This window comes from Lasioglossum baleicum, chromosome 11 (assembly GCF_051020765.1).
Source record: "Lasioglossum baleicum chromosome 11, iyLasBale1, whole genome shotgun sequence".
Lineage (NCBI taxonomy): Eukaryota > Metazoa > Arthropoda > Insecta > Hymenoptera > Halictidae > Lasioglossum > Lasioglossum baleicum.
The window spans coordinates 10,284,926-10,302,455 of NC_134939.1; the positions used below are offsets into that span (position 1 = coordinate 10,284,926).

Genomic DNA, 17,530 nt, shown 5'->3' on the forward strand with positions numbered 1-17,530 from the left:
GGCTGCAGATGAATTCTCTCTATTCGTTCCTATCCGTTAACCCCTCGCGGATCAGGGTTTTCGAAATCGTTCATCTTTCGGCTACTGTATCATCATCGGTGTCATATTCTTGTATGATATGCCACTGTTTCCCGACTTGTTGTACTCTCATTGAAAGCTATATGTGCAATGTCAATTGTTAGAGCCAATTAATCGATAGTACCCTCATCTTCATTTTTTAAACCTGGTATCCATCAAATTGGAGATTCATTAATTTATATGTATACATGCGATGGTAGTACACATTCGTGATACTGCGCGTAATTTCAATAATAGACAGAGATTTTTATGAATAATAGTTAGGATTAAATTAGAATCAAACTGCAAATTAAAGGAAAAGTTATAAGCTGATGTATGATCTTTCTGAAAATAAACGCCATATTCGGCGACAATAAAGATTGGCCGCAGTCACGGTTTAAATTACTATAAAATTGCTTCATGACGTCCTACAAATCACCGAAGTGAAACAAAACGATGGAGATGTGATTTAATCTTTTCGGCGATAAGAATTTTAATGAAATACGCCGGGGCCCGTGAACAAAATTGATGTGTGAAGACGAAAGCGGCACTTTTCGAATGCATGTAAAGTGGATGCGCCTATCATCGAGCGTACTTTTCTATATTATTATTAAACATGAATTATTCATGCCATTCCGATTAGTGTTCTCACGTTGATGCAGGATGTATTATACATTTTTTCGGGCGTCGTTGACATGGCTTGTATTCAATCCAGTCTCGCGTTTCTTCCTACCGAACAAATTTCGTTACCTAAATTGCAATTGTACCTTTCATTTAATTTACTTGAAACCGTATACGATAATCGCTTTCTGTATTAACTTTAATTTCTAATTTGCAAACATCGAACGTATTAAATGTACAACACTTCTCAGAAGTAATTCGATTGAGAGACTAATGTCGACGAGATATGTTGATTACAACGGAGCTGACTTTGATAACTCTTTTTAACGTTGCCATTAAAAATGGAACATTCATATCCAATACGAGTGGATCGATGGCGATCGCGACTAATGGCAAAAATGGCACCGAATGACTCGCGAAAGTGCTCGTGGCCGTGTATACAGAGGTATGTGTATTTACTTTCACAATATGCACGTCAGACGAGAAGGCGCGCGTCGGTCACTATGAATTATAACCGTGGGCATAACAAACATCGGCTCAGGTAGTATTATCGTGCAACCGTGTGTAGGAAGATCCGCTGTAATTACAGTTCACCGGATCTTTTCAATCCCCGGTGCTCCTCATCAGCCGATTCGCTCTTCACCGGCCGTGCAAAACCATGCAAAATCGTGTGAATCGGGGAAGAAGACGCGCGAATATCATCCGCGAGACGTCCACGCTCCGTTTCGAAATTTCGCGGCATATAATCGTTCCCACCTCTCGCGTCGAGCCTCGTTTTTGCCAACAATTTTATTGCCCTGTCGCAACAAGCGATTCCGAACGTTGCGATAGCCTCGGCGATGTACTTAAACGGCGAATCTTTGCTCAACAACATCGACACCAACAGTCGCGCGACTCGCAATCTCTGCCGTTCTTAATGGTAGAACCGTGTCGCTTTGAAATATTAAGTACCCGAGAAAAATTCATAGAACTGTCAGTCCCCGGACGATTATTATTCGTCCCGCGTCATGCCGAGTCGAGTCCAAGGGATAATCGAAGCTGCCAGTAGAGTTCGCGGATCTTTGCGCAAATGAACGTTTCGAGAAAAATGATTTATAGACACCGGGGTCGTGACATTTATTTATTTCGTCAAGACAAAGTTTAGACTGTGAAATCTGCGTTCTGACTGCTTCAGCTTGAAATAATCTGTTAGAAAGCCACTGTACTTTCAATTAAAGTTCAATGTTAAAATTTCAATATTGCTTGTATGTTTCCAGTTATATTAGTAAGATCAATTTTCTTTCTTGCCAGCAACGTATTGTATAGAGATTGTAAATTACCGAGCAGTTACAAATTTTGAATAGCGGAGGAACAAGAGGACTAGGCTGCTAGCTCTAACTAATTCCCTTCGCGAGCCTCGTCCACTACGTTATTCATAATAGTATAGTTTATAGCGTCATTTATTAGACTTCTTCTAACATAATACATTAGTATAGTTCGCAGTTAGATTTAACACACGATCTCTGCACAGTAGTTCACTCCTTGCCGTGTTTTAACGAGTCAGACTCGTGACGAAGATTTTAACAAACATGAATGATACGCCTTTCCTTCCAGATGAAATAAAATTTTGATTCGGTTATAATCAATATTCAAAAAAGAAAGACGATTTAATCGCTGTAACTGTAAAGAAAGTGTTACGGCAAGGTGTTTAAAGGTCTTGAGCTCCGAAGTTTCAGAACCACCGTGTTCCGAACGGGATCAAAAATAGCGACAATCTTTCTGACTACGAGATAAGATCCGATCGACCGTGAAAATTGCACTGTCAAAGCGTGTAATCGCGCCTCCAGGGCCGGCTCGAAAGGGGTGGGGGTGTTCTCCGGCTTTATTGCGCTTGATAATTAGGCGTCGGTGTGAGAGGCGATCCTGACGTTCGAATTAAAGCCGGCTGCCGAGGTTGATGGCTGCCAAGGGAACGCGAATCAACTCGGACATGGGACAGTATCGCGTAGGTGTCGGGGAACGACGACCGTTGCCGTTGCGGGAAAGAGAAAGGAAGAAAAAAAACCATGTATAGTCAGCGTCTACGCACTACGGGACCGAGAGAAGAAAGGAACGCGCGCGGTAACTCATTTCAGCATGGCAAACGAGCTGAAAGAGCTGCGCGCCGGTAATTAATTGTGCTCGCGCTTTACGCGGTCCTGCGTGTGTCGGATGGCTGTAAATTAGTGTGACGGAAACGCCGGGGGACAGTGTGGGCTTGCACCGTTGATGGATCATGCTTGTCGGCGGAATGATGCTGATCGGCTCGTGGATTAAATCCGTTTTGCGTGTGCACCGGCCGAACCAAAATGCGAAATCGAAGAACCACGTAGAATTCGCTATGTATACATTTTAGGAGACCTTCTTTCGGATATTCTGCTGGAACATCGAAAAAAACGAAAGAATTATATTTCTATTTGGTTCCTGCGTTTTGCACTTAATGCAAACAGTTTGTATCGATTTTTAATGTACTGGGATATGTAATGGGGGAGGTATGCAAAGCCACATAACGCAATTATTGTTATTGTGGAGCGAAACCCGACGACTCCTAGTTGATAATGGTAACAGCGTTGTCCTTGGAGGTAAACCACGTTTCTCATAGCATGAAATCCCTGTACACGTTTCCTACCTACCGCACAAACTGGACAGACCTGCTCCGAAGCTAGAACTAACAGGAAATTTCTCCCTGATCTATTTCAGGAAGCAGGGAAGCAGCTTTCACGTACGCAATAAGTTCAGCGGGTGTAACGTACGCTGTGACCGCAGCTTGCAGCAGGGGCAACATTACGGCCTGCGGTTGCGAGCCTACCGTAAGGTAAACTATTCTATTCGCCTTTCTATTTTATTCGCTCCGGTCAAGATCTTCCTACTTCGTACACCTAGACACGACTGTGAAGGTCGTTCTAGTTCCCGCTACCATTGGATTCACCCCTTGTGTCATTACAACTCCAGAAAATTGAACAATATCAAAGTAATTTGGTCAATAAAATCTGAAAGTCAAGCATGCACATCCAGAACCTTCTAGGAAAAGCTGATACTTAATTACAATCGAGATGATGAATTTATTTATTAATTTTCCAGCAGAACGAGAAAGGAGCTGCCACCGAATGGTTGGGAATGGGGTGGCTGCAGCGCGGACGTCACCTACGGGATGAGGTAAGATAATGAATTAACCCGATCCTAAATGAATTCGTCGTCGCGCGCGGTTACCTTCGCACGTGTGCCACGTGCGTGTAAAACCTCCATGACGCGTTGTACGTCACGACAGATGTTATACACGCATGGATTTTAATATTACAATTTAATGTTAGGTTCGCGCGTAGGTTTCTGGACGCGAGGGAGGTCGAAGGCGACGCGAGAAGCCTGATGAACCTTCATAATAATAAAGCTGGGAGGAAGGTGAGTAACGCCTGTTATTATTCATAACTCATGGCCTATTCATCATTCACGATGGACAAAAAAGGAACTGGAAATCCAATCCCGAGGTTTCCGAACTTTTAACGCTCTCTCCCTCTCTCTCTCTCTCTCTCTCTCTCTCTCTCTCTGCTCTCTCTCTCTGCTTGTACCCTTGTTTAGGGTCACCCGTACCTGCGAAGTAAAGAGCCGCAGGTAACAGGCCCCTGCGTAATTTCCTTAACCCTCGAAAGGTATACAAAGCTACGATTGCTATACAACTCTGAGTCACAAATATTCTATAATAATAGCCAAGCTATCGGTAAAGAAACTGCCGTTAGTAATTTTAGTGACGTCTTAATTGGGAAGAAGTTCATCGAGCTTTCTCGTCTTCTCCGATGGGCTTTATTATCGAGTGGGCAATAAAATACGCGCATATATCGTTCACTCTCCTCCACAGAAACGTATGTATGTACGTGCGATCTGCCGCGGTTATAGACGTGTGCAGGGCTTACGATTTATTCTTAACGTCGATCGGCTCGCCGCCGTACCGCATATTTTATGACCGGCCGATTTTTTTCAACCCGCCTCAGCCTCCTTCTTTCTCTCCCTGTTTGTTTCTTTGTGTCGATATGTTGAAATATAAACCAGTTTTTAACTGTGCCCCGATCGATACACAATGAATACAAAGAACGTAGTTAGTATCTCCGCGTCGCTTTTTACACGATGGATCGATCTCTCTCGTGCGGAGGATCACGGTACCGAGCAACGATTTTCGAAAATGATGTGCGAAAGTTCCCGTTCTTGGCGGTAACGATCAAAAGTACGATTACTTTCATCGTTTCGAAAAACTGTAAAACACCGATCGTATACCCTCGAAACGGGGCCCGTGTGCGAACACAATAATCACCCGTTCATCTGCTAATGCTGCTCGAAGCTGTTTCGTATAATCTGAAATGCGAAATTAGTCAAAATTACACAGCGCGCGGTGCACGCGATACGATTTTCTTGCGGTTAACACGAGTATTGTTTCTTTGCAGATAGTTAAAGCCCTCCTGCAAACGGAATGCAAATGCCATGGCGTGTCCGGCTCTTGCACCGTGAGAACCTGCTGGCGAACATTGCCTAGTTTTCGCCAGATCGGCGATGCTCTTATGAAAAAGTATTACAGAGCCAAGCCCGTGGTGGCAATTACTCCGCCACCACCCCCTACGATACAGGTAATTCTCAACAGTTTCCGATAATGTACTCTGTTCCGTGATTATTTTATGAGATACGTTTCCGGAATTTTCTCCGACGCAGAGTTTAGACACGCTGTATTCAACGTCATCGGAAATGCCGCCGATTTTGGGGAACGACGCGAAAACCCAAGGGAAACCGAACGACATTGGAAAGTCTCGTCACGATCGGCAACCCCCAAAGAAAGCAGTTAAACCGAGGCGGCCGCACTTGGTGTTGAAACGGACGAAATCTAGTGGCGGACCGGCCATAGGACAGAAAAGAATTCCAAAGAGAAGCGAGCTGGTTTTTCTGCAGTCTTCCCCTAATTACTGCGAGCCGGATTTGGCTCATGGCAGCCTGGGAACGCAGGGCAGATATTGCAACCGGACTAGCAAAGGTACAACGAATCAAATCGAACAGAACGCCAGCTGCAATTACAGCTTTCTAACTGAATGTATCGCATAAAAAAAATTAAACCGACTTCGAAAAAGCGCACTAAAAATTATAAAATAATTTCCATTTAATTTATGTGAATACATACGAACTTAAATACAATACAATCTTTTCGGAGGCGGTGCAAAATTGAAAATTTTCCAAATGACAGATGTTGCTGATTATGATTTCATTGGAATATGGTGGACTTGGAAATCAGTAGGTGGGAAGAGAAGATATATTAATATGTGAAAGGATGTAGAAGAATTCAAGGATTTTCGTAATGTCGAAAATTTTCAATTTTGCGCCGCCTTCGAAAAGATTGTATTGTATTTAAGTTAATGTGTATTCACATAAATTAAATGGAAATTATTTTATACTTTTTAGTGCGTTTTTTCGATGTCGGTTTAATTTTTTTTTATAAAATTTTTTTATTTCACACTTTTTATCAAGGGACCAATCCATCTCGGAGTAATCGGTGAACATACATAGAAAAGAAAGCGAAAAAGAAGAAAAACATACAGATCGAATTGAGTATCCTCCTCCTTTTTCGAAGTCGGTTAAAAAATATCAATTAATATAATTGATAACGTAGTCTACTCTTTTATGCACAATAAAAATGATCTACGTAAATGGCAACAATCTGAAGCGACATAGAAATTCGTTTTCTTTCTTGATATGTTTAATCAGTTGAATATAACTGTATTTTTAAATTCTTCTAATGTTTTTACTGTTTTAAATTACGCCTACTCATTTTTCCCATAAATGCATACATAAAAATGCTTAATCTTTTCAGGAACAGACGGCTGCGACTTGATGTGTTGCGGCCGCGGCTACAACACGCACCAGTTCACCAGGACGTGGCAGTGCAGATGCAAGTTTCATTGGTGCTGCCGAGTGCATTGCGAGACATGCACCGAGCGCACCGAAGAATACACGTGCAAATAAATCAAAGAAACGTTTCCGCAATGTAGGTTTGCAGTTTCGGCGTACAGTGATGTAAATACATGCGAGGAAAAATGTACCCTCGGAGTCGACGAACTCGCTGAAACAGATCCGGATCGTTCAGCTTCGTAGCTGAGGCCAATAATCGCGAAATGTCTGTAAAGTTAACGCGCATGATAACGATAGCTGATAGAGAGCTGATTCTATGCTTAATCGCGATCCGATCGGGTCCTGGCGAGTTTTGTAAAATGATCTTTTGTTATTTAACGTAGCGAACGATACTCCTAGCACGTAATCTTCTAGACGGTAGCCTGTGAACGTATGTCTGAATTTTGCGATCGTGTATCGTCTTGGTGGAAATTTGAAATCGGTGGCTGAAGAAAGACGACTTTGAGGAAGCGGAAGAGCTTGAGTTACCATGTTGGGATTTCGACAAATGTAGAAATCGAGGAAATTAAGGATAGAGTGTTTGTAGTTGAAATAATCGTGTGGAGAATTCAATGGTAAATTAGATATTCGGTGAAAGTATTATTACATTAATCTATACAGTACACGTGTTTGTACCCGTTCTACGTAAAGCAAGAGTCGCAAACCCGAGAGGTTTAAGCGACATAACTTTCTCGTTTCCTTCTTTCGGGTTTCCTGAGGCTGATTTATTATCCCGTATCCACCCCTTCGGTCCCAAAACCCTTCTAAACCGTCCCCGTGCACGAAAATACTCAGAGCTTTGTTGCTCGTAAACTACCCCCCGAGTGCGTCGATCGCGTAACGATCGTATCGACGAATAACTTAATTGTAACTTGGTAGTTCGACGATGAATAAACGTACAAGAAACGTGTTCCACGCGTAATAGGCTAATCAGCGGCGTCGTCGTAATTGACAAGCGATAAGGAACTCTGTAAAAATGTTCGTTCGGACGACGAATGGGCTAATGAAGTATATATATACCTCCGCCGTCGAATGAATCTGTATCAAAGTACGCGTATAGTTATCGCTGTTTCAACAGCCCAGTGTTGTCGTACAGGCTTTCTATGTTTCGTAGGGTACGTAAATTATTATTTATTAAAGAACGCGACCGTAACTTATAAACGCAAGCGGTGTATTTGCTTTCTTCGATGACTAATAAACAGAATTGCATTTTTCCCCTCTATTCTTCTTTTCCCGATGACCAATACCGTTACGGAGAACTGTAAGAGCCAGTCACAATGCCGGACGAACCCCGCACATTTTGAAGTTAGACCCCGGGGGCTGCACTGTCCCGAAAACAAGCAGATTATTGGGGTCTCTGCTGACTCATGTACTATTTTGTGTGGCGCGGCTATCGCTGAGAAAATACGAAAACTCCTGCGGAAACCGCCAGGTAGACGAACCAAGGTCCGTGCGAAGGGTACAAAAACCCGAAATTGCTAGAAGGACACCATTTTTCATTTTGAACACGGAACTGTGCGCTTCGTAGGCTGCTCAGTCGTTAGTCCACCAAAAGCTTGAGTGCTCGAATTGTGAACGTTGAATTCGTAACTATACCAATACCTGGATTACTCGAATTTGGACTGCAGAAGTCGTGAGAACACCAACACTTTGAATAAGGGTAAGTTTGCTCATTTGTAATAACTTTTGCATAGTTTGGCAGTGTAGTTTTTTGAAAATATTATCCTAAAAGCAATTAATCAAATTTAGAAGAATAAGGTGTCTTCCATTTTTGTTACTGTGGATTTATAGTGTATAGTGTATAGCATATGCTCTCTGAAATATAAGGCAACATGTTTATTAATAAGAACAGTGGCAGGTTTAACGGTAAGCGGACTAAGCGGCCACGTGGGGCTTCGGGACACCATAGGGCCCCGAATTTCGCAGCATTCATTTTTTTGCAAAAGAATTCAATTTATTTACAAAAAATTAAAACTTTTTCGGTATGAAATTCCTTTTTTTTTTTGTTAATAAGTTTATGACAGTTTTCTTGCAACTTCTATTTCTAACTTGAGTTTGAGGGCTCTAAAATTTTTACCGCTTGTAGCCTCCACTTGACTTGAACCGCCACTGTGTGATGTTAACACCCACGCGATTAAGATTCTTTGAAATTAAAATTCGCTTTGTTCGATTATAGATTGGTGCATAAAATGGTTCCGACAGAGCAAAATCCTTTACCCGAAAATCCTTCGCCCAGAAATCCTTCGCCCAGAAATCCTTTGCCCAGAAATCCTTCGCCCAGAAATCCTTCGCCCAGAAATCCTTCACCCGAAAATGCATTACCCGAAAATGCATTGGCCGAAAATCGCTCTGGCCCGGTGGAACAGCGAGTGACGCATCACGCTATGATACGAGTACCAGCAAATCACGTCCTGCTGTATCATATGTGCCAATGCGGAACACACAGAACTCCAGTCGTCCTCCCTCGAAGCATATTCTTAGCGCATGTCGCCAGAAGTCAGATAGTGCATCGACCAATTCGATCAGCTTCGCGGAGGGTGGAGGAAGATCATATGCGACCATCATCTAGCAGACACAGCGACAACAAAGGAAATGAATTTCTACCGATAAGTTTTGAGGACGAGGATGACATCGAGCGGTAGATGAGATTATTGACTCTGTTTTGAATTATTCCGTGCAATTGGGACTAGCTATCGTGCAGAAAAAAGTCAAGAAAACAAATTCGAAGGCCTCAAAAGAATAATGCAATTTAACCGCTGTCCTATGTCAATGCATTAGTGATTAAAACTTTAAACGGCAATATCTTAAAAGTGAAAGCATGTGACATGCAGCGTTCTTTCTGACAACCACAAATATTTGTTACAACCTTATACACTACCGGCCAAAAGTTTGTAAGAAGAACTGAATGCCTTTAGAACAACCAAGGAAGATTGACTTTTTCAGAAACTTATTTTTTTTTATCAAGGAATGCATATTTTTATTCAAATTGCTCTTTCATTAAAAAACCGCCTTTATTTTTAACAACAGCCTGACATATTCAGGGTAGCCTGGCAATTAGTTTTTCAAATGTTCCTAATTTGATATTTTTCCATGCTTCTTGTAGAAGTTGCCAAAGATGTCCCTTTAGAAAAATGCATTCCAAACATTGCCTTACGCTGGGTGTATAAATTATACAAGAGCATTATATATGGACATAAGAAAATGCTGAAATCTGTTTAGAAATATTATTCAACTAGTTAATATTTGATATTATAACAATGGATCATTTCAAAATTTATCGATATATTCGATTTTTACAAAAATCAACAAGTTATTCCAAACTTTTCGCCAGTAGTGTATATTGAAACGCGACAAAGTACTATATCAGTGAAGTTTTTACTAGTCTAAGTGTTATTTTAGAAATCAATGTATTATGCATTGCATGATATATATTTCCTTTGTTATAACAGCGTATATGTATAAAAGTATCATTGCATTGCATGATATATATTTCCTTTGTTATAACAGCGTATATGTATAAAGGTATCAAAGATGTAAAACATTGTGATATTTTGTAACAATGGGGTACACAGTAGTTAACTGATTATATAATACAATTATGCTTCCGATGCTCATGATACTGCACTTGTTCAGCATTTATATGCTGTTTAGATTGATAATATTTACGCGTACATGTATCATATGCTCATGATCCTGCACTTGTTCAGCATTTATATTCTGTTTAAATTGATAATATTTGCGCGTTCATGTATCATATGCTCATGATACTGCACTTGTTCAGCATTTATATGCTGTTTAAATTGATAATATTTTCGCGTACATGTATCGTAGACAAAGCATTACAAGAGTACAAAACATTATAAGAGTATAAAACAAATAAAAGTATTGTATTGCACATACTCTGTGCCTCTTAAACCTCTTTTTCACCTAAGAACCGAGTCCTAGAATATTTTTGTGCCCTCAACCGTTATTGCAGACATTTAAAAAGATTTGTTTCTTTGCGCATATCATAAATTTTTCAATAATTTCTGTGCTTCCTGCGTGGCAAGATGGTCATCGTCAGTTTTAGCTGGATATTCAGCGGCCATTTTTAAATACTTCAGCGCTTCGTCCTTCTGATTCAATTTTAGATAACTTTTCCCCAGCATTAGCAAGTTGTGACTATAGAAGTTGGGTTCAACTTCCTCCGCGTTTTGGAAGTATTTTAGAGCTTCTTCGAAAGATGAAGTTGGTGGTTCCCCAAATATTACAGCTGCAATCTTTCTTTGGTACCATGCAAGATCAGAAACTCTGTAGCACCATGTGCCTAACATGTATATGGTTGTGGCATCCTTCGGATTGAGCTCTATAGCTCTCTGTAATATCACATATTTAAATCTTTCAATTGTACATTATTTTCTTACAATAATAAGCATACATTGTAGGCAATACATAATAGAACATGTACCAGCATATGAGTTTTTACATTATACAGCTCCCTTATTTGTACTTTCATGCCTTCGTAAGAGCTTTTACTATTAAGGATAACAGACATCCATTTATGTATAGCCCAATGGTCCTCTTTTATCTGTAAAGCATTACTTAGTACATCGTATGCTTCGTAAACCATTTTTTTCCCTTCTACATCAGTGGCTGTCTCCGACATTTTATATAATGCTCTAGACAGGCGCCATAAAATCTCAACATCTCCACTGTCCTATAAAAGTCACTGCTATATACTTCTGAAATCTTTTGTATATGCAAAAGCACACAAAAATATATTTACTCTATAATGTGATAGAAGATCATATATTTCTTTATAATTGCCTTGATCAAACAAGGCATCAGCCTTTCCTAATAAAACTTCTTTAGTAGTAACTCCTTCACTTTCATCAGTCTTTTTAGCGAAAGCCCACATTCCCGTAAGAGTTAATGTCGGTGCAGTAAATAGTTTTGTCGTAAATGCACGACGATTAATTGGCTGGTGATGAAAATAATTGAAATACTTATTCAGAACATATTAAAAAATTGTGGCTGAGAAATTACACAATTAGACTGCGGATGTTTATACAATTTGCAAGTTTTGTAGACAAATTTTAAGAAAGTGCAATGAAATAAAATATTGTTTTCAGTGGTAGTACCCTTTGCAGATCCGAAATAAATAAAAATCGTACTAATGTCAAATTTTATATTCTAGCATTTTTTGAAAAGTTTCAGGAGCCAGAAATGCATAAAGATCCGCAGTCTATACATAATAAATCATGTGTTAATTGTATTTAACGATGTGTGTGAACCTTTTGTGAGAACTGAGTGCTTCTGTGGATTAGTGACCTTTGTAATATGTTCGAATTCTTTGTGAATCGTAGTATTTTCTGCACCCACATATTAAAACACAATACGTATAAAAAAGAGAATGTGTTGTTGTATCTACTGTATTTAAATTCGAATAACAAATTACTTTTCAATTATTGACGTTTATTGACACCAGAGGGGAAATTGACAGACACAAACTCCGCGTCACAACGGTGACAGCATGACCAATGACTGACACTACAGTATACTGTATACAAATACAAGCGCTTTAATTTCATTTATCCATCGCTAGATGGTGAGCGCGTCTTAATTACATAATAACCATAACCATAACCATAAATAATTATGGGAATCTGAGGTGTATATTTCGATGCGTTTCATCGCTACGAGCACTTTGAGACCAAGAACATCTATTTTGAGTCACTGGTTACCGAGTTCGAAATACTAAACGAATTTCCAAATATTACACGTGTAAATGTTAGGTTATGTTCATTGAGCAAGGAAACACCGGGGTATTCTGAAAGTACTCCTCACATGTATATTTTTAATTAAATAGATCAAGTCACGAAATATTTGTAAAAATGCACATCACGATCCCAAAAGCCTTTTATCTCTATTCAGCAGGTATAACTGTGGTTGGTACAGCGTATTTACTCCGGTAATTATTGTAATTTATTTTATTTAAAAACATTTTTTTTGTTTATACTGCTTATGTGTTTATATATCGTAATATTCATAGGGACTACATCAGTGGACCAGACTATGAGATCGAAGAAAGTCTAAAAGACAAAGTAGTTATAGTAACAGGATCAAATACTGGCATTGGCAAAGAAGTCGTTCGTAATTTAGTGAATCGTGAAGCTAAAGTCATTATGGCGTGTAGAGACATGGACAAATGCGAAGAGGTGGTTACAACTTCTAAGAGCACTATGTCGATCGTACGTTATTTCATTTTTGCTTTTCTTGTAGACACGCACTGAATTAGTATTACAAAGCAGGAATAAATATGTTTACTGTAGAACGTGTGACTTAGCGTCTCAGAAGAGTATCAGAAAATTTGTGGACCTATTCAAAAAAGGTATATAATGATTAGACTGCGGATCTTTATGTGTTTATGATGAAATTGGTTGAGTGCATTATAAAACAGTAAAAGATTAGAAAAATTTAAGAATATTGTGACGTTGTGTTTATAGTGTAACAAAGTCATTAAGGAATGAAATCAATTTTTATTTTACTCCTGCTGCTCACAATCAATGCAGAACATTCTTATTTTGCATAAAGATCTGTAGTCTAATAATGATATTTGATGTGAAACTTTAAAGCAAGCCAAATATTATATACTGGCTACTATTTATGATTACAGAACACTCGAAACTAGACATTCTTATAAACAATGCAGGAGTAATGAGATGTCCGAAGAGTTACACCGAAGATGGAATTGAAATGCAACTTGGTGTAAATCATATGGGACACTTTTTATTAACAAATTTGTTGCTAGATGTTCTGAAGAATTCTGCACCAGCAAGAATTGTAAATGTTTCCAGTGCGGCCCATGCACGTGGGAAAATTAAATTGAAAGATCTGAACAGCGAAGAAAAATATAATCCTGCTGAAGCATATTCTCAAAGTAAATTGGCCAATATTTTGTTCACACGAGAATTAGCAGATAGATTGAAAGGTAATCCATAATTGTTGTGAAGTCAAACATACTTATTACTAGACTGTGTTTCTGTATGCAAAATAAGAATTGTCTGCATCGATTGCAAGAAATAGAAACTGAACTAAACGATACTTCTTCTCTTAATGATTTTAATAGAGGAGAAATCATATATTTAAAAAATTTTCCAACAATTTAAAATTTTATCTACTCAATTTTGCTATAAACGCATAAAGAACCGCAGTCTACTTATTACTTTTGTTTTACTATTCTTTTTCTATGTTGCAGGTACTGGTGTTACAGTGAATGCAGTTCACCCAGGTATAGTAAATACAGATATAGTCAGACACATGGGATTTAATCAAAACTATTTATCCCGGATGTTTGTGAAAACATTATTGTGGCTATTTGTCAAGTCACCACTAAAAGGAGCACAGTCTGTTTTGTACACAGCACTGGATCCATCTCTGAACGATGTAACAGGAATGTACATTAGGTAATTCTTAATCAAGCTAATGGAAAAATTATGCTATATTGATTAAATGTTCATTTTTTGTTACAGCAATTCGAAAATTGTAGACGTCTCTAAAGAAGCTAAAAATGACGAGATTGCTAAGTGGTTGTGGGTAGTTAGTGAAAAATGGACTAAATTAAATGTTGTATAGTTCAATTTAAATTATACGTAAATAAATTAGGTAATTTATTTGATTTCATTCTTAATAATGGAATTTCCAATGAAATAGTAATCAGATAACGTGCATTTGAAATAATAACACGCTCTTGCACATGCGCATTCACATCGTTTTTCACAAGTTTTGTATATGTCTATACTAGTCTATAGACTTACCTCCATAATTTCAGAGACATAGCGAGACGTTTGAGAGCAGAGGAAGTTATTGTAGCGTAAAGTAGATTTGTTGGTGTTACTGTGAGTGGGGGAGGATTTTTTACTGCCGCCATCTTGAATGGTTAAACTAGTGCTGCAATATTTAAAATGTAGAATTGAATCACGTATATTCTAAATCAATTGTGACTTGTGTAATAATTGTGTTTCTCTATACATATTTATTATTATAAAGGATGTGTTTTGAAAAATGATCAGTGTTTTTATAAGGGATGTATAAATTTTTGATGTCTTGGATCTTTATCCGAATTTCAGAAAAAATAGTAGACATTCTATTGAAAAAACCCTCGTATCTCGATAAAAAAGCAAAATGATAAAAAACAGAACGTTAGATATTCCATAAGAAAGTAATAAAGATCGATTTTAGTCACTATTGCTATTATACATATTTACACATTTCGTAAGTGTCCGGATACTTTTGAGCGGTATTGTATATTGGCGGGAAAGTATCGATATTTTACGGGGTGTTCAAGGTAACCCATTTTATCGAGATTTTTACTTTACTGAGGCTAAATCTTCCACAATATTTCACTATCTCACCATTGTCTTTTCTAAATACATATCCTCTCTGTAAATATCAGTAAATACATACCTCGCCGGTGCTCAATGGATCCTTGCGACTGGTCGGCTGTCGGCTGGTCGCGCCGTGAGATTGTAAACATGGAAACGTGACGTTATTGAGGTACGAAAAACGCGACGTTAAGGAGGGAATATTCACTGTGGACTGTGGACTTTGAAGGTTATGTGAGTATATATTGTGTGGTGAGTAAATATACAAGAAAACATCATTGTTTATACTTTTTATAATAGTGTTTTCAGATCAAATAAACGTGTACCACTGTAGTTATTTGTGTTAAAAGTAAGAAAATACGAACAATATAGATTTTCATGTGGAGTAAACTGTAACTGAACGACAGATTAATTTACCTTACTACTTTATGCAGGTGTAATTGTTTAAAAATTCGATATGATGCTTAAAACGTCAGCGGATAAAAAAGTGACAACAAACGTGATACAGCCTGGCCAGTATTCTAAGAAAGCAACGGAATGTGCAAATTGCGAAGTTTTCATCGAAAACATACAGGTGTCCAATGCATCTATAAAGGATTTGGGAGAAAAATATAATTCGGTTATTTTAGATGGCACAAGTAAGAAATCATTAGTTATTGGTGAAGCAAATTGCGAAATAGATCGTCAAATCGAACGAACTATTCAAATGATGAACATCGGCGAGAAAAGAGAAATTACTCTAGACATAGTTGAAGATGTTGATCTGCCTTTAGTTATAAAGTTTGAAGTAACATTACTTGGCATTGTATTATTTGACCCCATTTGGGTATGGACTCCACAAACAAAATACTCTGTAGCATTAAAATACAAAGAAACTGGTGTTCGTTTATTTAAAGAACATAGGTTGATCGATGCATTCCATAAATTTAGTAAAGCTTGCAAAATACTCATAACACTGGAGCCAATATCTGATTTAGAACTGGAAAAATCATTGGAAAACGACATTAATCATCTAAGATTAGTATTGTACAATAATATGGCTGGATGTCAATTAAATCGGAAAAATTACGAACACACCATTACCTTGTGTACTAAGATTCTGAGCAAAGAAAGTAACAATATTAAGGCTTTGTATAGAAGAGGAGTAGCATACGGAAATTTAAAAGATGTGGAAAAGGCTGTTGCCGACTTAGAAAATGCAGTTTCACTGGAACCAAACAACCGTGCTGCTAAAGAACAGTTGGCCATTTATGATGCCCAATTGCAAGAGGCAAATAAAAAGTTTGGAAATATGATGAGAAGAATGTTTAAAGGCTAAAGCATGATGCTATTAGGTGTATCCGATGAAAATAAATGTAGGAATAAACGATATTTGTATTTTGTAAATAGAAAAATATGTATTTATTTTTTATCCACAATAATTTACACTACGATTAGAAATTACAGCTAAGAAAATCTGTTGCAACATGCAACTTTAAAACTATGTTTATCTGTATCATTATTACCATTATAATATTGTTATTACAAAAGCGTGCTTAAAGTACTTGTTGTGTACATGACAAATATAGAAACATTTTGTATTAAATAATTAAATTACATTATTTGTCGGTAGAGCTCGTTATAAAGCATGTGACGCAGTTTTTTTATATTGCAAGTGAGACTATAATTTCTCAATAAAATGCTTTGAAAATTATATGTATGGTTCTCTTAAAATTTTGCCCTTCCATGTAATACCACAAAGTTATGTTACGATTATATTGTAAATAATGACAGATATACGTGTTTTACATTGTCACGGAATTTATTAGGAGCTACAATGCGCATTCAGAAAGTAAATCATCTTCTTTCTCCCAGCTGCAATTACATTATAAAATTAGTTAATTGTAATACATTTTTGCAGTTTCTATGCTTAAATAGGATATAAAAGTATCGGGGATTAATTAAAATTACTATATGGCTGAGGGTAAGTTAGTTTTAAATGTTTGTGTAATGACACCTTTACCATGATATAATTTTATTCAATTTAAAAACTTCTTTGACAGGGCGATTTTTGCAACGAAACTATCATAACGAAACACAACTGATATTTATTTTATATCACAGTAAAAGTGACCATTAAAATGTTGAGAAATACTTGATGAATATAATGTTCTTCTTCTTAAACCGCCACCATAAAATCATGTTACTCCCATATCAACATTATAATCCTTAAAATATAAAACCACCCTTTATATGTGATATAAAAACAGATTCATATATGTATAACAAGTTTCTAAACAAGGCTATCAGTAACAATCATAGTGACGTGTAACATGTACTTAAAAATGAATGTTAGATACAATTGTACATTGCTTGCTCAATAATTATTGTTAAGTATAGAGTGATAATTATATATAATATATACATCAATATATCTTTGGCAAGATAAACTCCAATATATTTTTAGACCTTTCTCTTTACTAAAAACCAATGATATATTTCAGAAATATTGCTTGTAAATTTTGTTTTCTATTTGGCACTGATGAAAATGTTAAATTAATATCAATGGATAA

At 37.6% G+C, this 17,530-nt stretch overlaps 4 protein-coding genes across 13 annotated transcripts in view; 3 read left to right on the plus strand and 1 right to left on the minus strand.

Annotated features, from left to right (window-relative positions):
- Positions 1-8,928, plus strand: part of LOC143213272 (protein Wnt-7b) — a 93,409-nt gene extending 84,481 nt beyond the window's left edge. For 2 of the 7 annotated variants that reach the window (XM_076432965.1, XM_076432961.1), the window contains exons 3-9: positions 3,397-3,511; positions 3,778-3,852; positions 4,008-4,095; positions 5,130-5,309; positions 5,392-5,707; positions 6,539-8,275; positions 8,792-8,928. In XM_076432965.1, coding sequence (XP_076289080.1) covers positions 3,397-3,511; positions 3,778-3,852; positions 4,008-4,095; positions 5,130-5,309; positions 5,392-5,707; positions 6,539-6,690 — 926 coding nt within the window. In that variant the 3' untranslated portion in view covers positions 6,691-8,275; positions 8,792-8,928. Of the gene's footprint in view, positions 1-708; positions 3,279-3,396; positions 3,512-3,777; positions 3,853-4,007; positions 4,096-5,129; positions 5,310-5,391; positions 5,708-6,538; positions 8,276-8,791 lie in introns of those variants that run through there. The other 5 variants (XM_076432968.1, XM_076432967.1, XM_076432964.1 and 2 more) reach the window with 5 other exon arrangements.
- Positions 8,929-10,023: 1,095 nt separating this feature from the next.
- LOC143213276 (regulator of microtubule dynamics protein 1) lies at positions 10,024-15,167 on the minus strand. 4 transcript variants are annotated; one of them, XM_076432973.1, is made up of 5 exons: positions 15,061-15,167; positions 14,412-14,544; positions 11,381-11,575; positions 11,063-11,311; positions 10,024-10,970 (listed from the first exon to the last, which is right to left on the minus strand). In XM_076432973.1, exons 2-5 carry the CDS (start codon positions 14,415-14,417, stop codon positions 10,623-10,625), a joined length of 798 nt encoding a protein of 265 aa, XP_076289088.1. In that variant the 5' UTR covers positions 14,418-14,544; positions 15,061-15,167; the 3' UTR covers positions 10,024-10,622. The 4 variants fall into 4 exon arrangements, with proteins under 4 accessions (XP_076289088.1, XP_076289091.1, XP_076289089.1 ...); XM_076432976.1 differs by lacking the exon at positions 15,061-15,167 and adding an exon at positions 15,009-15,018; XM_076432974.1 differs by lacking the exons at positions 14,412-14,544; positions 15,061-15,167 and adding an exon at positions 12,053-12,206.
- Positions 12,207-14,624, plus strand: LOC143213275 (retinol dehydrogenase 13). Its single transcript, XM_076432971.1, has 6 exons — positions 12,207-12,565; positions 12,647-12,812; positions 12,877-12,985; positions 13,271-13,585; positions 13,853-14,060; positions 14,127-14,624. The coding sequence occupies exons 1-6, from the start codon at positions 12,489-12,491 to the stop codon at positions 14,227-14,229; spliced, it is 978 nt and encodes a 325-aa protein (XP_076289086.1). The 5' UTR covers positions 12,207-12,488; the 3' UTR covers positions 14,230-14,624.
- Positions 14,237-16,671, plus strand: LOC143213278 (tetratricopeptide repeat protein 9C). The gene is made up of 3 exons (XM_076432977.1): positions 14,237-15,212; positions 15,279-15,327; positions 15,413-16,671. The coding sequence occupies exon 3, from the start codon at positions 15,436-15,438 to the stop codon at positions 16,294-16,296; it is 861 nt and encodes a 286-aa protein (XP_076289092.1). The 5' UTR covers positions 14,237-15,212; positions 15,279-15,327; positions 15,413-15,435; the 3' UTR covers positions 16,297-16,671.
- The last annotated feature ends 859 nt before the right edge of the window (positions 16,672-17,530 follow it).